The sequence below is a fragment of the Sinocyclocheilus rhinocerous genome, unplaced genomic scaffold (assembly GCF_001515625.1).
Source record: "Sinocyclocheilus rhinocerous isolate Xijiao unplaced genomic scaffold, SAMN03320098_v1.1 scaffold756, whole genome shotgun sequence".
Taxonomy (NCBI): Eukaryota; Metazoa; Chordata; class Actinopteri; order Cypriniformes; family Cyprinidae; genus Sinocyclocheilus; species Sinocyclocheilus rhinocerous.
This window is the reverse complement of record NW_015662039.1, coordinates 825,556-844,256: the sequence shown is the minus strand read 5'-3', so window position 1 is coordinate 844,256 and position 18,701 is coordinate 825,556. Positions and strand designations below refer to the sequence as shown.

General features: G+C 36.1%; 1 protein-coding gene across 3 annotated transcripts in view; it reads right to left on the bottom strand.

Annotated features, from left to right (window-relative positions):
* Window positions 1-249: 249 nt before the first annotated feature.
* The window catches only part of LOC107727387 (uncharacterized), a 36,533-nt gene continuing 18,081 nt past the window's right edge, over window positions 250-18,701 (bottom strand). For 2 of the 3 annotated variants that reach the window (XM_016537246.1, XM_016537245.1), the window contains exons 3-8: window positions 13,072-13,236; window positions 8,504-8,672; window positions 7,695-7,822; window positions 6,332-6,453; window positions 3,689-3,792; window positions 250-1,467 (exon numbers count right to left, since the gene is read on the bottom strand). In XM_016537246.1, the coding sequence (XP_016392732.1) occupies window positions 3,699-3,792; window positions 6,332-6,453; window positions 7,695-7,822; window positions 8,504-8,672; window positions 13,072-13,236 (678 nt within the window). In that variant the 3' untranslated portion in view covers window positions 250-1,467; window positions 3,689-3,698. The remainder of the gene's footprint in view (window positions 1,468-3,688; window positions 3,793-6,331; window positions 6,454-7,694; window positions 7,823-8,503; window positions 8,673-13,071; window positions 13,237-18,701) is intronic. The other variant, XM_016537247.1, reaches the window with a different exon arrangement.

The following is an 18,701-nucleotide window of genomic DNA, read 5'->3' as shown; positions in this document are numbered from 1 at the left end:
TTTCTCGGGGTTTATCAGAGAAAGGAACTCAAAGGTTTTTGCAAGAGAACATGAAAACTTTGAAATATGATTTTCATATCCTCCCTTAAGAGTCTCTGACAGAAGGATAAGGTCTCTTTTTAAGAGCTATTAAAACAAATCTTTCATGAAAGACACATTTAAACTATCTGATGTTATTTAGAAATATCATATTTATTAAAAATACATTTGAATAACAATGCAATATGCATATTGAATTATTCTGTCCATTTGGTACACTACAACACAAGATAAGTACAAAATCTCTTGGTCTTGTCTTCTGTCCCTAACAGACAAATACTTCAGCTCTCATTCATTTTTACACACAGTTTAACACCATTACTCAGTACAGTGACTATGAAACGATAAGTCAAGCGTACAACAAAAGACAGTACTATATGGAAGCCGTGTTTTAATACACTTTCCTGGCCAGAACAATATCGCGTTAAAGAAGTTTAATTAGAAAACTGATGTTGAATTAAACACCTTATTTATTTAAAGGGGTCAATTCATACTTTTTTTTTTATTTACGTTTTCTCCCTGAGGTACACTTATAAGATTAGTAAAGTTTTATGACCATTTTATACTGCATTTTATTCTGCATTTATGTCTTTGGACTAATATTTGGCAGGAAGCACTTTTCAATTTAAATTTTAGGATGATATTTCAGGTTCACATTTTTCCGCCTGATATTTCAGGCGGAAAAATCACACATTATATAACATCAGACAGGCGAGCTGCATACAGAACTGCCATAAGTCATTTACATGTTATCATAAGCGATATATGTCTGTAGATAGAGGAATTCAGACATGGGAGCGCCTCTTATCCACTCTCATCTTCACATATGATCCATGCATCATGGATACATACATGCATATTTGTTATATCTGTATACACACTTACAAACGGCAATTCTTATAATAGTGGTACAAAATGATCTATATAAAGATATAGCATGCATGTTCAACATTTGTTATCATTTGGATGTATTTCAAGTATTTTACAATTAGGACAGCATCTGGTAAATTGTCCTGGTAGAAATTTACATTAGACTATACATAAGGATTTTCTGTAATTCCCTTCTGTTCACATTCTGTAAATAATTTCCACGTTTATATCGTCTTTAATAGTACCTCATTAGCTGAGAAATCTAATGAGTGCTTCATCTGAATTAATAACATTTACAGAAATGTCATGTCACACAAACAAGCACCATCAACAGGTCAACTTAACACTTTAATCAACATATAAGCATCTCTCTTAGTATTACGTATACACGATACCAACTTTTTTCTATCATTACTCCAATCCCATTCATTGTTTTCTTGTGCATTTCTCTCCCATCTTGTTCCTCAGTCTGGAAAACCATCTGCAAATGGCAAAAACTACCAATTTGTCCTTTGCTTTTTGGAAAAGCTGCCCCATCGCAGGCCATCTGCTCAATGTCTGATGAGAAAACAAAAGCTGAGAGTTAACATGCTGCTCATTCACTGTGTGCATGATATCAGTTGTACTGAAACAACACTGCCGAGAGATAGAGCCGTATACTGTCCAAACAGTGCTAAAACAACAACTGACCTGGAACACAATATATTGTTTCTGTTCTGACCTTTTTTTTTTTCCATGGGAGTCAGTGACAGCCCATATATAACCCTATTGTAAGAAGTTATTAAATTTGGCTCAAAGGTGTCTAAATAGCACTATGAGCAGCTTAGGGGGTTACACTGCTTGATTTATATGGATTACTTTTACAATATATTTTTGTACTTTTTGATGCATGGGCTGGATAAACATTAAAAATATCTTCATTTGTGTTTCAAAATTGGTAGTCTTATGGGTTTGGAATGCCATGAAGGTAGAAAATTATGTATTTAATTTTTGGGTGAACTATCCCTTTAAGTTTAATCATAATATTTAAAATAACTGGCATTAAAACCATACTTCTGCTGTTTTTAATGCAATGTACTTGATGTCACTGAGGTTCTTTGCTCTAAATTTGCTGCTGGCATTTATGCCTCTTACATAAAGTGACTAAAGGATACATTTTTGTTTATTTACTTAACTAGTCAGCAATTGTTAACAGTGTTGGGCAAGTTACTCTAAAAAGTAATTAATCACTAGCTACTAATTATTTCTTAAAGGGGTCATATGATGCGATTTCAATTTTTCCTTTCTCTTTGGAGTGGTACAAGCTCTTGGTGCATAAAAAAAGATCTGTAAAGTTGCAAAGACTAAAGTCTCAAATCCAAAGAGATATTCTTTATAAAAGTTAAGAGTCAGCCACACCTACCTAAAACGGCTCGTTCTAACACGCCCCCACATGTCTACGTCACGATGTGGGAAGATCTGCATAACGCCGCCCAAATGTTCACGCAAAGAAAGAAGGCTTAACTTTTATTCTCGCTGTAGTATTGTTGTTGCCGCCGCCGGTTTGTTTGTTACTTTGTTTGGCCTTCCAAAAGAGAACGATATCTGCTTCGGTTTATATTTAAAACGCGAGTTTTGAGCAGTGTAGAGTAGCACTTGTTGTTTGTCATTTCTCCGATCACAAATGCAGACATGGTTTTATGTTTACGCGGCGCGATGCAATGCGTAAAAAGACAGTATAAGTAATTATAATCCGTAATTATGTCCCCACTGGATGCAACAAATGCCTAGTTTATAATGGGTTTTTTAATGTTTTTGTCTCGTCGCGCCGGGACACGGCATCACAATATGGTGAGGGGCGTAACATTTCCGTCACACGCTTGAGGTATTCGGCCAATCACAACGCACTGGATAGCTGGCCAATCAGAGCACACCTCGCTTTTCAGACCGATGAGCTTTGTAAAAATCGACGCGTTTCAGAAAGGCGGGGCGTAGAGGAGAAACAATAATGTACAGTATGTGGAAAATAATGTGTTTTTTTAAGCTTAAACCGCATAAACACATTTCATTACACCAAATACACAAAATAATGTTCTTTTTAGCAACATCATATAACCCCTTTAATGTAATTAGATTACTGTACTAATTACTCTCTATGTATTGCATTACTTATTACTGATAACTTAAATCCCATATCAAGCTCAACCAGTTGAACAAAACAAGGATAAATATGAAATGGTTATTTTAATTCTTTTTTTTTTTAATAAATAATGTAAAATTGAACTGACTGAAGTATTTAAAGCAGTGGTCTCAAACTCAATTCCTGGAGGGCCACAGCTCTGCACAGTTTAGCTCCAACCGTAATCAAACACACCTAATCCAGCTAATCAAGCTCTTCAGGATCACTAGAAACTTCCAAGCAGATGTGAGTTGGATCTGATTGGAGCTAAACTATCCAGAGCTATGGCCCTCCAGGAATTGAGTTTGAGACCACTGATTTAAAAGGAGAAGGTTAAAAATATACATTTTAACATTAGATGTTACATTTTGATGTTAGATCCACTATTGTTTTATATAGAATTGTCTTAATATCCAATGCAATTACATCAATAGTAACTGTACATAAAATTTAAGAGCAATCTCTTTTTCAAAGAAAATTATTACATTTACAGCAATTAATTACTTAATAATGCATTACACCCAACACGAATCATTAAAATATAAGTCTTAGTGTCAGATTTTGATCTTAATTTCCAGTTATTGCCGTAGGAAGTGGCAGAGGATGTATTTTTCAGCCTACCTGAGTAATACTACTGTGGCCACAGATAGTCCAGTTTCTGATGTCCCAGAGCGATCATGGAGTTTCTGTTTGTCCGGGGCCGTTCTGCTGACATCACATCTGGGCTGTGAGAAAGACGGACACCATTTTAGCAATCTTAGTAGCAGTGAACAAATTCGTAGTGTAATTTAGGTGTGGATTTGAAGCATGCTTTCCATATCATTAACATTACTTTAAAACATGTATTACATAACCTTTTCCAGATAGCACCAATGAGAATTTTTAATGCCCCATTAAGTTCGTCTGAACTAATGGAAGACAGTCTGACCTGATTTTTCAAATCGCACTGCACTTACACAACACACTGATTATTACGGTATGAGAAAACAGAGACACGAAGAAAATACTGTCTCTTAAAGTCAGCATATTGCATGAATCACTGGTCCGTATGGATATATTCCTCAGAAAATATCTGCTCTCGGGAGGAGAGCGCGTTCAGTATAGCTCCCATATCTCATCTAATGAGTGAAATACACGGGGAATTCTCTTACTCCCACCAGCATACCTCCAACCTGACACTGCAGCCCTGAACTATTCATCTGAGTCTGTGCCAACCTGTGTGTGGGATCGCAGCTCACTAGTGGAATAGGTTGAGGTTCAAGTTGTTGTTTTTTATTGAGAGAAAATACATTTTTCAAGGGTATGTCCCTAAAATACTCTTCACAGATGAAGTGTCTGTTATTAGTTCAGAAAGAATGTGGAGGCGATGTTGCAATTCACTCATCAAACCTGGAACTAGTCTCTAGCCTTTTCAACCAATCAGAATAAAGAACTGAATAGCGTCACAGTATAAACTGATTTATTAACATAATAAAAAGGTGCGGTGTAGATGTACTAACATCAAGTATTAGTGATGTCCACAAAACCCATGATACTGGGAGTTCAGTGACTGAATCAGGGTTGCTATTAACTAAAACTAAACATTATTTTTTGTTAGTTAAAATAAACTAAAAATAATAATAAAAAAAATTTTTTTAAGTAAATTAGAAAATTTTCCTTGGCAACTAAATGAAATAAAATAAGTTGAAGTAGTAAAATGACTTAAACTATAATTGAAATATAAAAATAAATTGGCAACACTTCAGTTAATCAGTTAATGCATAACATTCAGCAAAATAACATTTTGCATTTATTAACCTTTGTTAATGTTAGTTAATAAAAAAATTTCATGTATTAACTAATGTTACCATACAATGTTTGACCTTAAAAAATGTATTAGTAAATGATGAGATTAACATTAACATTAAGATTAATAAATGCTATAGAATTGTTGATAACACTTCAGTATAATTCTCAAGATTAACTAGTTGTTTATTAGCATGCCTTTTATTAACATATTGGCTGTTTATTAGTGCTTATAAAGCACATGTTCTGCATGACCATATTCTACATCCCTAATCCTACCCAATACCTAAACTTAACAACTACCTTACTAACTATTAATAAGCAGCAAATTAGGAGTTTATTGAGGCAAAAGTCATAGTTAATGGTTTGTTAATAGCGAGAATTAGACCTTAAAATAAAGTTTGACCGTATTGTTTATTGTTAGTTCTTTTTAAGTAACGTAGTTAACTAATGTTGGGGCTAAATTACAAAAAATTACAAAAGAACTAAAACTTAAACTAAAATTCAAAAATATAAAAATTAGTGCCGTCAATCGTGATTAATCGCATCCAAAATCAAAGTTTTTGTTTATATAATATATGTATGTGTGCTGTATTATGTATATAAATACACACACATGCATGTATATATATTCCAGAAAAATATGTTATGTTTATCTATTAAATATCTTTATTTATAATATAAATTATATGAATATAAATGTAGACATGTAAATATTTTCAAAATATATACTGTATGTGTGTGTATTTATATATATATATATATGTAATAAATATACACAGAACACACATATATTATACAAACAAACATGTTTATTTTGTATGCGATTAATCACGATTAATCGTTTGACAGCACTAATAAAAATATATCAAATAAGATATTCCAAAATATTAATAAATACTCTAATAATATATTTTTAAAATACTAAAACAATACTAGACTGAATGAGATCCAACACCTAATCAGTGTTCTGCTCTCCGCTCATTCATACAATTTGGTGCTAGTCACCGACTACCACATGAGCCCAGTGCTGAGGTATTTAAGAGGAGGCAGCGTACAGGCGAGATTAGGACGCCCAGCAGTTTAGCGTTACAGCGTGCGGTTGTGATGAGAGCCTTATCTTGCATCACATGGACACATAGTGAGTCATAACATCAAAAGAGCGGAGCCATTAGTAGTACTTGTGTTTGTGATACGGCTTCCCAGAAGTCACTTTATGTGCTCCCATTGGGAACCACACAACTTCAGGGAGGAGTGCTAAAGCTTTAAAACATTTCCATTCTGATTAATTTTTTATATCGAAACCAATTGTCTGTGAAATAATATGTTGATTTGACTTTTAGAAATAATAAATAAACATTATATTTTTAAAAAAAAATTACATTCAATGAGCCTTCAGAGGGAGATCAAATCTGAGTGTTGTTTTGAGTGCTAATGATCTGAAACTCCTGAATGATTATGAAAACATGGATGGAGTACCGGTAAAGCTGTGGACATGATCTCTTCAGGGAGCCTGAAGACAGTCCCAGTCGGCTCTGGTTCCTCAGTTTGGTCTTCTTCACCAGTTCCTTCACTCTTCCCCATGAATAGTTCTCACTCAACTGCGATACACAAAGTTACACTGTAAAAATGATTGTAATTTTTAACGTGTAAGAATACTACAGTATAATACTTGGTTAGTTTAATTTATTTTTATTAACCTCAACCTCATTTGTAAGTTGCTTTGCATAAAAGCAAAATGAGTAAATGTAAATGTTAAAGTAAATTCCCGTATACAGTGAAAAACTAATAGATCTTATTGCATTTAATCTGACAGTAAAATACTGTTAATTGTGCAGTTTTTAAGTGAAAACTAATAAGTAATCTTGTATTTTACAGTGAAAAGCCATAAATTGACACTCACTCAATTCCTTACATGACACTTTACATTTGATGCCTTTACATTTAAATAATTGTGTTTCTTGTTTATTTTGTTAACAGTTATGCACATTAGGGTTTTGTTACATATCATGCTGTTAAATTAATGTTAATTGCATTGTTTGTGTGCACCTTGTTTGTATTTAGCTCAGCTTGTGGAAAAGCTACTTTGATTCAACATTTTTAAGGTGGTTGTCAGTGTGTTATGATGATTTAAATTGTATATATTATATACAAAACAGATTGTAGTACATTGGTTTATTAACATTATCTCAGTTAATGAAATATACCTTTTATGCACTGTAATTTTAAGTTCAATCTGTAAATTTTAAATGTTGCTTCCATATTTTTACAGTAAAATTCTGGCAACCACAGCTGCTGTTTTTTACCATTAATTATTTTTGTATGATAGGGAGATACACATGAAAGCCATTCATAATACCAGTGGACTTTAGTCAATGCATTTTTATTACTTTATTAGGTAACACTTTAGCATAGTGACCAGTTCTCACTATTAAATAGTTGCTCATTAGCATGCCTATTATTAACATACTGGCTGTTTATTAGTGCTTATAAAGCACATATTCTGCATGACCATATTCTACATCCCTAATCCTACCCAATACCTAAACTTATATGATTATTATTATTTATGCAAAGTTGGGAGTTTCTTTGTCGAGTGGAATGTTTTATCAGCTGAATAATCATAATCGTAACATAATAATATGACTAACAGTTTCAACAGGCTCTTCTTCCATTCCTGACATTTTCTTTTTCTTTTGAGTCAGCTACTACCATCTAGAATAATGTGATGAGTAAACGGATGTGTGAGACCGAGAGGCTTGACCAAACATTGGCTATAATTCTGCTTCCTCTGAGTGTTTGTCAGATTGAGTCCGTGTGTGTTGATATTTGATTGACTCACCCGTCTGTGAGGAGCGGAGAGGACCTCAGCGCTGTCACTCAGGTACTTGGCCTCTCCCTCTGTGTAGCTCCTTCGATTCAGACCCCTCCTCGAAACAGGAAGAGCAGGTTGGCAACCCATATCACCATCTGTCCAAAATAAAAGATACAGTTTTATTATCATCAAAACACACTATGAGGTGTGTTCATAAACTATTATGAACAATTATAAAAATGTTGTCCATGACTAAACTCTAGACTCTCTGAAGGGTGTGGTTTGTATACACACTGAAACATACAGTACATTAGCTCTGTTTTCCTGCCCACCAAAAATCCCTGAGATATGATTCTTCTCTCTATATGGAATTCCAGAAATTCCGCCAATAGCTGAAGTATTCATTTCCCATTTCTCCTGAGACTAATGTTTGGTTGCCCGCCCACCTGATGGAACATGAGATGGAAGAAAAGCAACCAGGAAAAACATGTCTACGTGCAACGTGGACAGCAAAGGGTTAATCTATTTATCTATCTATCTATTGATCGATCTGTCTGTCTATTATATTCTTATATAATCTTCAAACTTGAAAACATTTTTTCAACTTTCAGGCATGGCTTTTTCAAACCAACGTTCAAAGTTTGTCTTGCACTTGAATTCATTCTTTCGTTTATGTACTTATATAATTCATTCCGTTATCAGATTACTATTAGGCATAGATAAGCCTGCTCCTTGCCTTACAAACATTAGGCTTTTTCAATAGGGGCTCCAGCCAGTGTAAGCACAGATTAATCTTAGCACTTAGTGTATGACTCCAGGTGTGTTTGCACACTGACCTCCCATGGCTGTCCTGAGGGGGATGCGCGTGACCTCAGGGATTGTGCTGAGGTCAGACAGTGTGCTGCTTGATGCCGTCAGGCTGTAGTGGTCACTGCGAAAGTGTCTCTTGAGCTCTTGGAAGGCCAAGCTGGCTGCTCCACAGCTACAGTGCTGCATGAAGAAGTCCTGAAAAAGAGAGTTGGGATTATTAATGCAGATAGCAGCTCGGATAAATTGATATTTAAAAAATGAGAAGGTTTGAGTTCATATTAAGAAGCAAGAGTCCTCCTTTGCGCTCTATTTTATTCTATTGTTCTCTAGGAGAAACAATTCAAATAATAAAGACATCTCAGTAGCGAATTTTCATTCCTATGGGGAGCATTTAACTCTCAACAGTTGCAATCGAGACAAAATCAAAATGACCCTGAATTGCTTTTCCAGTGGGAAATGTCTTTATCTGGGTCACTATTTTAAGCATTTTCCTCATGTATCACACATCATCGCTTGGACCACCTGAACAGCTGAAATCCGCTAGTGTCATTTCCACCAATTATTCTTATTGTTTACACTATTTGCCTCCCAACCAAATGCAGAGTGTAGTAGATATGACTTATATTTTGAATACTGTGTATTAAAATGCATATAGAGTCTTTGATCCATTCCTCTGAAAAGTTTTTAACCTCTGAAAATAACATGGCAGTGTTTCTTGTCAGTCAGAGTGATAAGACGCTTCCCAAATCTCTGTTTATCCAAGATTATCCTCTTAGTTCCATTGCATTAGTATTTGCGTGGTAAACGCTGTCTGACTGATGAGGTGATGATGCCAAGGCGGATGCTGTTTGTTGAGGATTTTATGTTGTTGTTGCAACACAGATTCCTTTGAAAGCATCTCTGCATCGTAAAGATTCTTGATGTTTTCGAAAAGAAAGAAGCATATGCTCTGAACGTGGACTGAAGATGAAAGAATTCACCTTAAATGTCCCATAAGCCAAAACACCAGATGCTTCGACCTGATGTGATGGAGCGCATCTGTTCATTGGATCGGTCATGGCTGATAACTGAGGAGATCAGGGTGTAGAACTAACAAGAGAGACAGAGGACACTACAATGGTGGTAATTGCATACTGTCTGAGTTCTGAATGCTTTTTATGAGTACAGATGAAAGCGTGCTGTGAGGGTGGGTAAAACAGCCAGGGAGGAGACTGGCGAGACAGCTTGGTCCATTATAGTGGAGACTGGGGCACGTTTCAGAGTTCCCCTTTTGCCTTTTGATGTGTGTAACAGCATGTTGCTGCCTGTTGCTTTTTCCCCAAAGACACACACAGCCCAGAGAATCTAAAAGACCCAGGCAGGGAGTTCAAGAAGGGTGGTCCACAGAATATTCCTGTGTGTCACAGTTTTTCTGTTTGGAATTATAAGGAATAAAGGATTTTGTACAAAAAATGCATGATATGTATACAATCTTTGTTTAAAGCTCCCAGAGAGTTAGAGAGCAGATACATACAAATTCATATGAATTTGCAACAAATCAAAACGTTTATACACTGAGACGTGAGACTGTGTTGGATCTTTAAGTCTTTTTGACCATTTCAAAAATCGGGTTCATAAGAGTCATTCATTCATTCTACACTTGTCACGCTGTATATTTGTTGTGTGTGACCTCTGGGGACAATGCAATATAAAGTTTTCTTGTCCATTTATTGTCTTTACTGTCATGCTTGCATACTTCTACAGGACTGAATGTTGTCAGAATCATTCACTTCCAGTATTTTAAACGAATGCAATCAGTTCTTATTCAGAACCTAAACCTAAAACAAACAATACGCATGTTTGGTTTCTGTAAAGAAGAACCTTTTTTAAAATGTCCTCCTTTCTTTTGCCTGTCTTTCTCTCTTGCTTTCTTTGATAACTTTGAAGTGCAGGCTCCCACTGAGCTCACTCACTGTGACCGTGGAAGTCTTTTCCGGCCCCAGGGCCCGAACTGACAGAGCCAGTTTAGAGATGACTCTCTGAAAAACCATGAACAAAACTATTCTCATTCAACAGCACAGAGTCCAGAGGCCAGGAAGATGTCTACACAATATAATTCCACGGCCTTTAGTCAGTAAGCAAAGGACTAGAGCAGCGGGAGAACTGGGGTACAAGACGGGCAAATGGACAGCTGCATTACTTAAAATATAGGTTCCAAAAATTATATTAAAAATAAAGATTCCAAAAAGGAATTTGTGCAAGTGCAGTGCAATATAAGAACTATTCTCGGTTCCCCAAAGAACCTTTCAGTGCGCAGTTCTTAAAAGAAGCATTTTGTAATACTGATTTTATATGACAATACATAACTTTAGCTAAATAACTGAATGTTGCAAATAAATTTGAGGACGTTTTCAGTGAATTTCCACTTTAATGGAAATGAGGTATGCACACATTTTTCTAACCTGTATCCGCTTTTAACAGAGATAAGTTCCCTTTAGCCTCAACATTTTGGAATTACTAATTTTGGAGCGGTTCAAATCCAAAGGGAAAAACAAAGGCCGACATGTTAGAAAAACCCCCATGACTTCACAAAACATTGTAAAACATGTTGATATTTTTCCTGTGGTTTTGGGCTGATAACATTCAAGCCAGATGCTTGAAGTCTTGTTCTGCGATGGGAAAACAAAGACGCAGTGCTGAGTTCAGATTTTTATGGGTTACACGTTGTTAACTCAATTGAATCCGAACAACTTTATGATTAACCAGAATTCCTTCTCATTTCGGCATTTTGCAGTAAATAAATGACATAATCCTTTCTGCTTACCAGCATTTTTAGTTTAGCATATTTATTTTTGTTAAATTTATATTAATGTCCATCTGCTTTTCAATCCCATCTGTAATCAAACAAAATATATTTCATGCCTGAGTGAGCGTCTCTCAATGACCCACAAAACAAAGACACAGGAAAAGACTTTCGTCCTGAATAATGTCAACACGGGCACATAAGAACAAATGAAATCCATGTGAGGGGACATTACATCCTTTGAAATGAATACCCCATCTGCGTACGGGTCGAAAAGGGCTGAACCCAGCAGCTCTATTTGTTAAATACGCTTTTATCTGTCTTGATCAAAAACCCCTAAACCCCAGTCAAACCAGCTGGATTTACACTGACACAGTATGAACCAATAATCCCTTGCCCTAGGCATCAATATAGGGTTTAACCCACAACAAATCATGAATCCAAGATGTCATCTTTCATACTCAGACCTACAGCAGTGCCTTTTAATCAATTTCAGATTGAGAATTATGGTGTGTTTCCAAATCTTCATCCACACAAGTATATGAATCAGGTAAACCGGGGCTGTCCATACCTGCTCCTGGAGGACCAATGTTCTGCAGAATTTAGCTACAACCTACTTGACTAAATATTTCTAGTACTCCTGAAGACCTTGTTTAGCTGATTCAGGTGTGTTTCAACAGTATTGGAGCTAAACTCTGCAGGATAGTAGCCCTCGGGAGCAGGCACGTGCACACATAGACATCAAAGGGGGCTTGAGCACCTGCCCTTTTTCTTCCTCAAGAGAAAGTGCCCTTTTTTCTTGGGGAGTTTTTTTTATTTTTATGAATATATGTATATATGTGTGCGCGTGTTTCTGTTTGCGCACAGCTTTCCCTGTCAAACAAATAAAACAACTCGAGTTAATAGTCGAGTTCCGATGCCTTTCTCCTCGTCTCTGCAGCACAGCAGTGTAGTGCACATTGATAGGCACATCACAGACAGACATAGAGCCGCAGAAGTGAAGCCCTCCCTCCCTTTCCAGTTGTGTTTGTCTTGCTGTGGAGATGAGGGCTGATGAACAAAAGGCTGAAAAGACTAAAAAAAACGTTAATAGAATGTCTAAAGTGGACTATCGAAATAAAGTGTTACCAAAAAAAGCTATCTGTGCCTCGAATTTACAGCTAATTATACAAAGGGCAAATATAGTTAATTTGTCTTGCTAACATCCATGACTCGTGAGAGAGAGCTACCATATAAGTTAGCTAAGGCAATAGGAAGTCTAGTAGGTTACACCAGTGCGCGTTCTTTCACTGCATGATTCAGTTTATTAAAATGCATTTAGAATGATCAGAAAATTCAAGATATGGGGGAAGAAATGTATATATTTATTTCACACCTTTAGAAAAAAATGGCTTAAAAAAGATAAAAATGCCCATAAAAGGTAAAAATCCATTTTAACTTATTGGTAAAGATTAATTTCTATCACTGCTGTGAACTGATCACCACACAGAATATGCAGAATATCAAAAACTTTAAGAGTCAGCTGTCCACGGTAGTCCTTAAGATACAAGCACAATAACGCACTCAGCAACAAATCATCTAATTATCGTTATCGATAAAATCCCAGAAAATATTGAGATATATTTTTTGTCAAAATCGCACACCCCTAATATATTTAACATTTTGTTTAGAAAAAAATTAAAATAAGTATGAGAAGTGCCCTTTTTTCCACTTGAGCCCCTGCCCCTCAAAATGTCTGTGCACGTCCCTGCTCAGGAGTAGGATTGGACACCCTTAAGGTAAGCTGATAAAGACTAATGCTGGGATTGATACCTCTTTAGCCTTGATCACTCTGCCTTCCTTCTGCAGGCCACAGATCTGTTTCTGTAGTCGAAGGTTGTGTTCCTGTAGCTGACCGATCTTCTCTATGAGCTGGCAGATGTGCTCTAGGTACCCCAGTCCAGAGCCCAGTGGGTTGGACTGATTGGCTTGGTTCACCTGGTTGTCAAGACAAAACAGAGATAAAATCATTTATCTAAAGTTTTTATAATAAAACCAAAAAAGGGGGTTGTAAACATTCACACTGGACACTAGTACTGCACCCTTGGGGAAAGACCCCCACCCCTCTCTGGACAATAGATTGGTTCTAAATAAAGGGATTACTGGAGATGTTTATATACACCATAGGGGGTTAAGCAATGTTTGTGGAACAAGCCAACAAGAACAGTGTGAACTGCATCCTATTGTTTGAAAGCCAATGGCTCATTTGACGTGCTAATGAGCACAGAGCAAAGCCAAGGCTCCTACAGTTCATTCCAGGAGCATGACAGCATGTGTTCAGGTGGACCTGAGGTTCACAAACTGATGACGGCAGCACCATGATCTCCACCCATTATTTAACACTACAAGTATTGTTACTATCTCTGTGGAATTCTTAATGGGATTTATTACAGCTCTCGAAACACATTTAGACAATAAAGATTGGTCTAAATACAGTTTGCCAACTATTCCGCTGCCTTTCATTAAACAATCTGACACATTCTAGGAAACCAGATATCATTAGACCACTGTACATCATTTATTTCAGCCAAGACTGACACTGTTATGTAATGAAATTGGTTTATGAAAACAAATCCCAAAATTCCAATGTAGACAATGTCAACTTTTCAAAGCTTGAAAAACTGCATTAGAAATTGAAGGTTAGTGGTTTGAAGGTGTGAATGATTGGTGGGAAACATGTAAGGTGCTATAGTTTATTTGTTGAATCATCCTTCCATCTTTGGTTGTAAAGCTGCAGATGCTCACGTTTTTCAAAAAATTCAAAGGAAATTTTGAACAAATATTTATACAATCATCAACATTTCTAAAAGTGTCCCAACAAAAGCAGGATGTGAGTTCAGGTCTCTGGCTTTTTCCCTCCAAAAGCTTTTCCGTACCACTTACGTCCAATCCAGTCCCAAAGCCCAGCATTAATGGAAACGCAGAAGCTAAACAATAGAGGACATGACGGAGAGATGAAATACTAGGAGCTGACATCACTCGTTTCCTCACACAGAGTGTGAGATCCTCGGCAGGTCATGCTTCTACTCACTTGACCGTAAACGTTTCTCAAGCTTTTCAAGTAACCTTGCACTTCCATCAAACTTCCATTATTGCTTTAAATGGGTCATATAAGATGATTCTTTATTTTATTTTATTTTATCCTAATATCCAACTTATAAAACATATACAAAAAATGATAGAAGGGCTTTGTTAAAAGTAAAGCCACTAGTGTCTGACATTGGGATTCTTCATATGTTGAGTGAGGAAAGTTATAGTACACTATAAGAAAAAAAAATCTGTACTGGATTTGACCAAAAATTGCATATACTTTCTTTACTTCTGTCAATACAAATATATTAAAAAATACTGTGTAAGCTAGATGCTTGTCTGGTAAGAAAGCCCTTGAGGCTCTTTCAAGCTTAGACTTGTTTAGATCATGTGAATGAAATGCAGTCTTTCTCTCATTTGTAGTATTGGAAGCCAGACAGGTGGCACATACCAGGTGTTCTCTCATAAAACGACAACCAGCTTGATGGGGTAACTAGAGGAAAGAAACTTTGCCAGGCCTTTATGAATGCAGAAACATGACAGATCTTATCTGCTTCCTCTGCCTAAGATCCCCAGTGACCCAGGAGAAGGGAAGACACAAACGTTTGGGAAAGCCCCACTCCCTTCCTCCCCCGCCTTCTCTTCTCAGTGTGAAAGAATCTGCGTTTCTCGCGTGCGTTTCTGCACAGACACAGAAACAAAGCGGGGAATGTTGTCCTATACAAAAAAAGAAAACATGGAGATCATTTTCTATAAAGCTGTTAACACTTAAGTGTGACATTGTGGTTATTGATAGTGTATTGATGCTGTGGGTGGATTTTAGCTCTCTGTGCTGTGAGGATGTGGTTTTTTAACCACACACTGAAGATCAAAACAAACTGAGGAAAACAATTATGCATATGCCTCTGGGTTGAATTGCAAGAACAATATTTTTCTAATTACATAAGCTCTGTATTACCAAATATGAGGGAAGATATTATAAAGCCATTCAGGCGAGTCTGAGAAAATAATCCTTTATTATTTGAAATATTTCACTGGGTCAGTTATAAAGCAATACTAAGCACGACTCAGTGGAGAGGAATGAGGAACCATATGTGGGCTGTATTCAAAGATATAGGAAAAGGTGTTTTATATAGGTTTTTTCTTTAATGCTGACTAGAACGTTAAAAAACGGTGCCTTCAACATAAGTTTTTAATGCATTTTCAATAAATTTATGTATGCATTTACACATTTTATGTGCTTAACAAATGATGTATAATTAATCTGAAAAACTAATAATCATTTGTTACATTTATATAGCGCTTTTCTGGGTACTAAAAGCGCTTTACATGAAAGGGGTGAATCTCCTCAACCACCACCAGTGTGCAGCATCCATCTGGATGACGCGACGGCAGACATATTGCGCCAGAGAGCCCAACACACACTAGCTTATTGGTGGAGAGGAGAGTGATGAAGCCAATCAGTGTATGGGGATGATTAGGAGGCCATGAGAGTCAGGGGCCAATGGGCAAATATGGCCAGGATGCCGGGGTTACACCCCTACTCTTTTTCGAAGGACATTTAATGACCACAGAGAGTCAAGACCTCGGTTTACCGTCTCATCCAAAGGAGGTAAGAAGAGGTTTGTGATGTTTTTTTGAACAATGAATCATTTGTGGTGACACAAATGATTCACTGAATCAATTTAGTGAATCAACATTTTGAATAATTGCTGATTCAATCATTCAACAATTAGGTTTGTCCTAATGCTCTCATGGGACTAGTTTACTTTAGATTTTGAGGAAACTTAGGCCTGGGACACACTAGACGATTTTCAAATCTTAAACGGTTATAAAACCATGGCAGACCACAGACATGAAGACAGTATCAAATGATTTTTAACCTTATAATCCTCAAATATATTATGAATATTTTATATATCACTTAGCCCTACATGCCATCATTGCAGTGTTACATTAGTATTGTTAATATGTTTATGTAGAATTTATTAATATTGTGAATTAGTGTTTATTTTTATTTTTATATTTTCCATTTTCATTTTATTTTTTAGTTTCATTTGTTTTTGTTTTTTGTTTTTGTCATTTTTATTAGTTTTGTTTTTTTATTCGGTTATTTTAGTTTTTGTAATTTTAGTACTTAGAAATGTTGCTTTGACAAATACAATACGTTTAAAAATAAATTAAAAAAACTAACCTTTTGTCACACACCAGGACTGTTTGTTGTGTTTTCTTCCCTCATGTGCTCCGTGAGCTAGTTTTCCCCCATGTCTGATTGTGTCATTCAGTTAACCTGTGTCTTGTTAATTATCCTCGATTGCCTGTGTATTTAGTTCTAGCCTGTCCTGTGTTCCCTCGTCCAGTGTTAAAGTTGAGATGTGCGTGTGTTACCTGCCTGCCTTCTGTGGATACTTTCTATGTGGATTAATTAAAGACTGTTTACGTTCATCTTCTTTGTGCGCTCATTATACACCACACCCCTGACACATTTTTATTCTTTTTTATATATTTAAATTTATAAAAAAAAAATATTGGATCACTGTAAAACAATACAAAACACAAATTTCTTTAGATTCAGTCGATTATTCCAAGTTCATCTTGTTTTTCTTTCTACAGGTTCATTTACGGCCCATTATCACCCCACACTCTGACCTCAGGTGATCCTGGGAGAGATAAATAGAGCTTGTGTTCTTCTTGAAGTTAGCACTATATTTTCATTTATTGTACTGGCGGTTATGAGCCTAAAACAAAGCTGAGAACTAATATTGTTGGCTGATATGATGTCTCACAAAACAAGCTTTGTGTATTTATCCAAAGACATCCTGCTAGACCAAGAAGATGTGTTGATATTCTGTGTTTTCCCGTGTATCTGAAAACCATTGAAAATCGTTCAAGTGTCACGACCCGTTACATCACATTTCGGGGTGTCAGCCAAATGTTTGAGGCTGGATGTGGCGCACACAGCGCCGGTCTCCATGCCTCATCTATCACTAGATTAAAGCCTCACACTCACACTCTGGAAATGTTCGCTTTATGACTGTTTATATGTTACAGCTGAGGAATTCAACTCCTCAGCTGTAGCCGTCCTGGGGGTGGCTGAGCGGGGCAATAAGGGCAACAGCAATTATGCAGTCTTCATTCCTCCCTGACACCATATTTTGCTCTGCAACGCATCCATCAATTAAGACTCAAACATGCTTTTAATGTCCCATAGACCCACTTATAGAGAGACTCACATATGCAGGCTAGCTGGCAACCAGCCGAACACATGCATTTGATTAACACTCAGAGTCTAAATCTCTTTTAGGTTTTTTTATATAATTCCCAAATCCATCTTTAAATATTGCGAATGAGCCTGTTATAGGCTACATTTCTACAGTCTGCCTATTCACTGGTCCATATCTGTCTGCTCAGGCCCACACATAATCTGAGCTCACAGGATTTCGCTGAACTGGAAGTTGTACATCATCCGCCCCTTGTGTATTCATTTCTGAAATAGTTTGGCTAATTTGATTAATCTTTCATCTATCAATAATAAATTAAAAAGAGTTCTGAGAAATGGCTGTACAAAGGAGTTATGAACCGCAGCCATGACATGTTTCGGCATCTGCTCAAAATGTGTGGTGTGTGTGCTACCACTGCACTGGATTGTGAGGTGGCTGGAGACATTAGCCTCTATTATATTGTTCAGTCAGTTTACTTTGTCTGATGAAGAAAAAAGCTTGAAGAAAAAGAAAAGCTTTTCATCCCTGCCTGTGTGAAAAAGATGTGTGCTTAATTGTACTGAATGTGCACTTGTAGTGTACATCAAATCTTAAAAGTATATTTAAAAACAAAACTATACTTTCAGATAATGTTATATTATGTATACTTAAAGACGTGACTTTCATAATGGTTTCTTAACACACTTAAGTAGACTTTTAAAAAATCCACTTCATTATAATGTCAAATTAAAAGTATTATTTTAAAGTAAATTGCAATGTTTTAATAATCTTTTGTCATACTATAAAGTACATATATTTTGATGTGTTGACTAGCATACCGAAGTACATGGAAATTACTTATAATTTTAATTGTAGAGTATCAATATTACAATCAAAGAAAATATTAAATCTGTAATTACAAATATATACATGACATGAATACAAATGACATTAAACTGTTTTAGTTTACCATGAATGCTTGTCAGTACATTATCAGTACATTTTAATATTTTTTCAAAGACAAAACAAGTAATTACACTTAACAAAATTATAAACGCAACACTTTTGTTTTTGCCCCCATTTTTCATGAGCTGAACTCAAAGATCTAAGACTTTTTCTATGTACACAAAAGGCCTATTTCTCTCAAATATTGTTCACAAATCTGTCTAAATC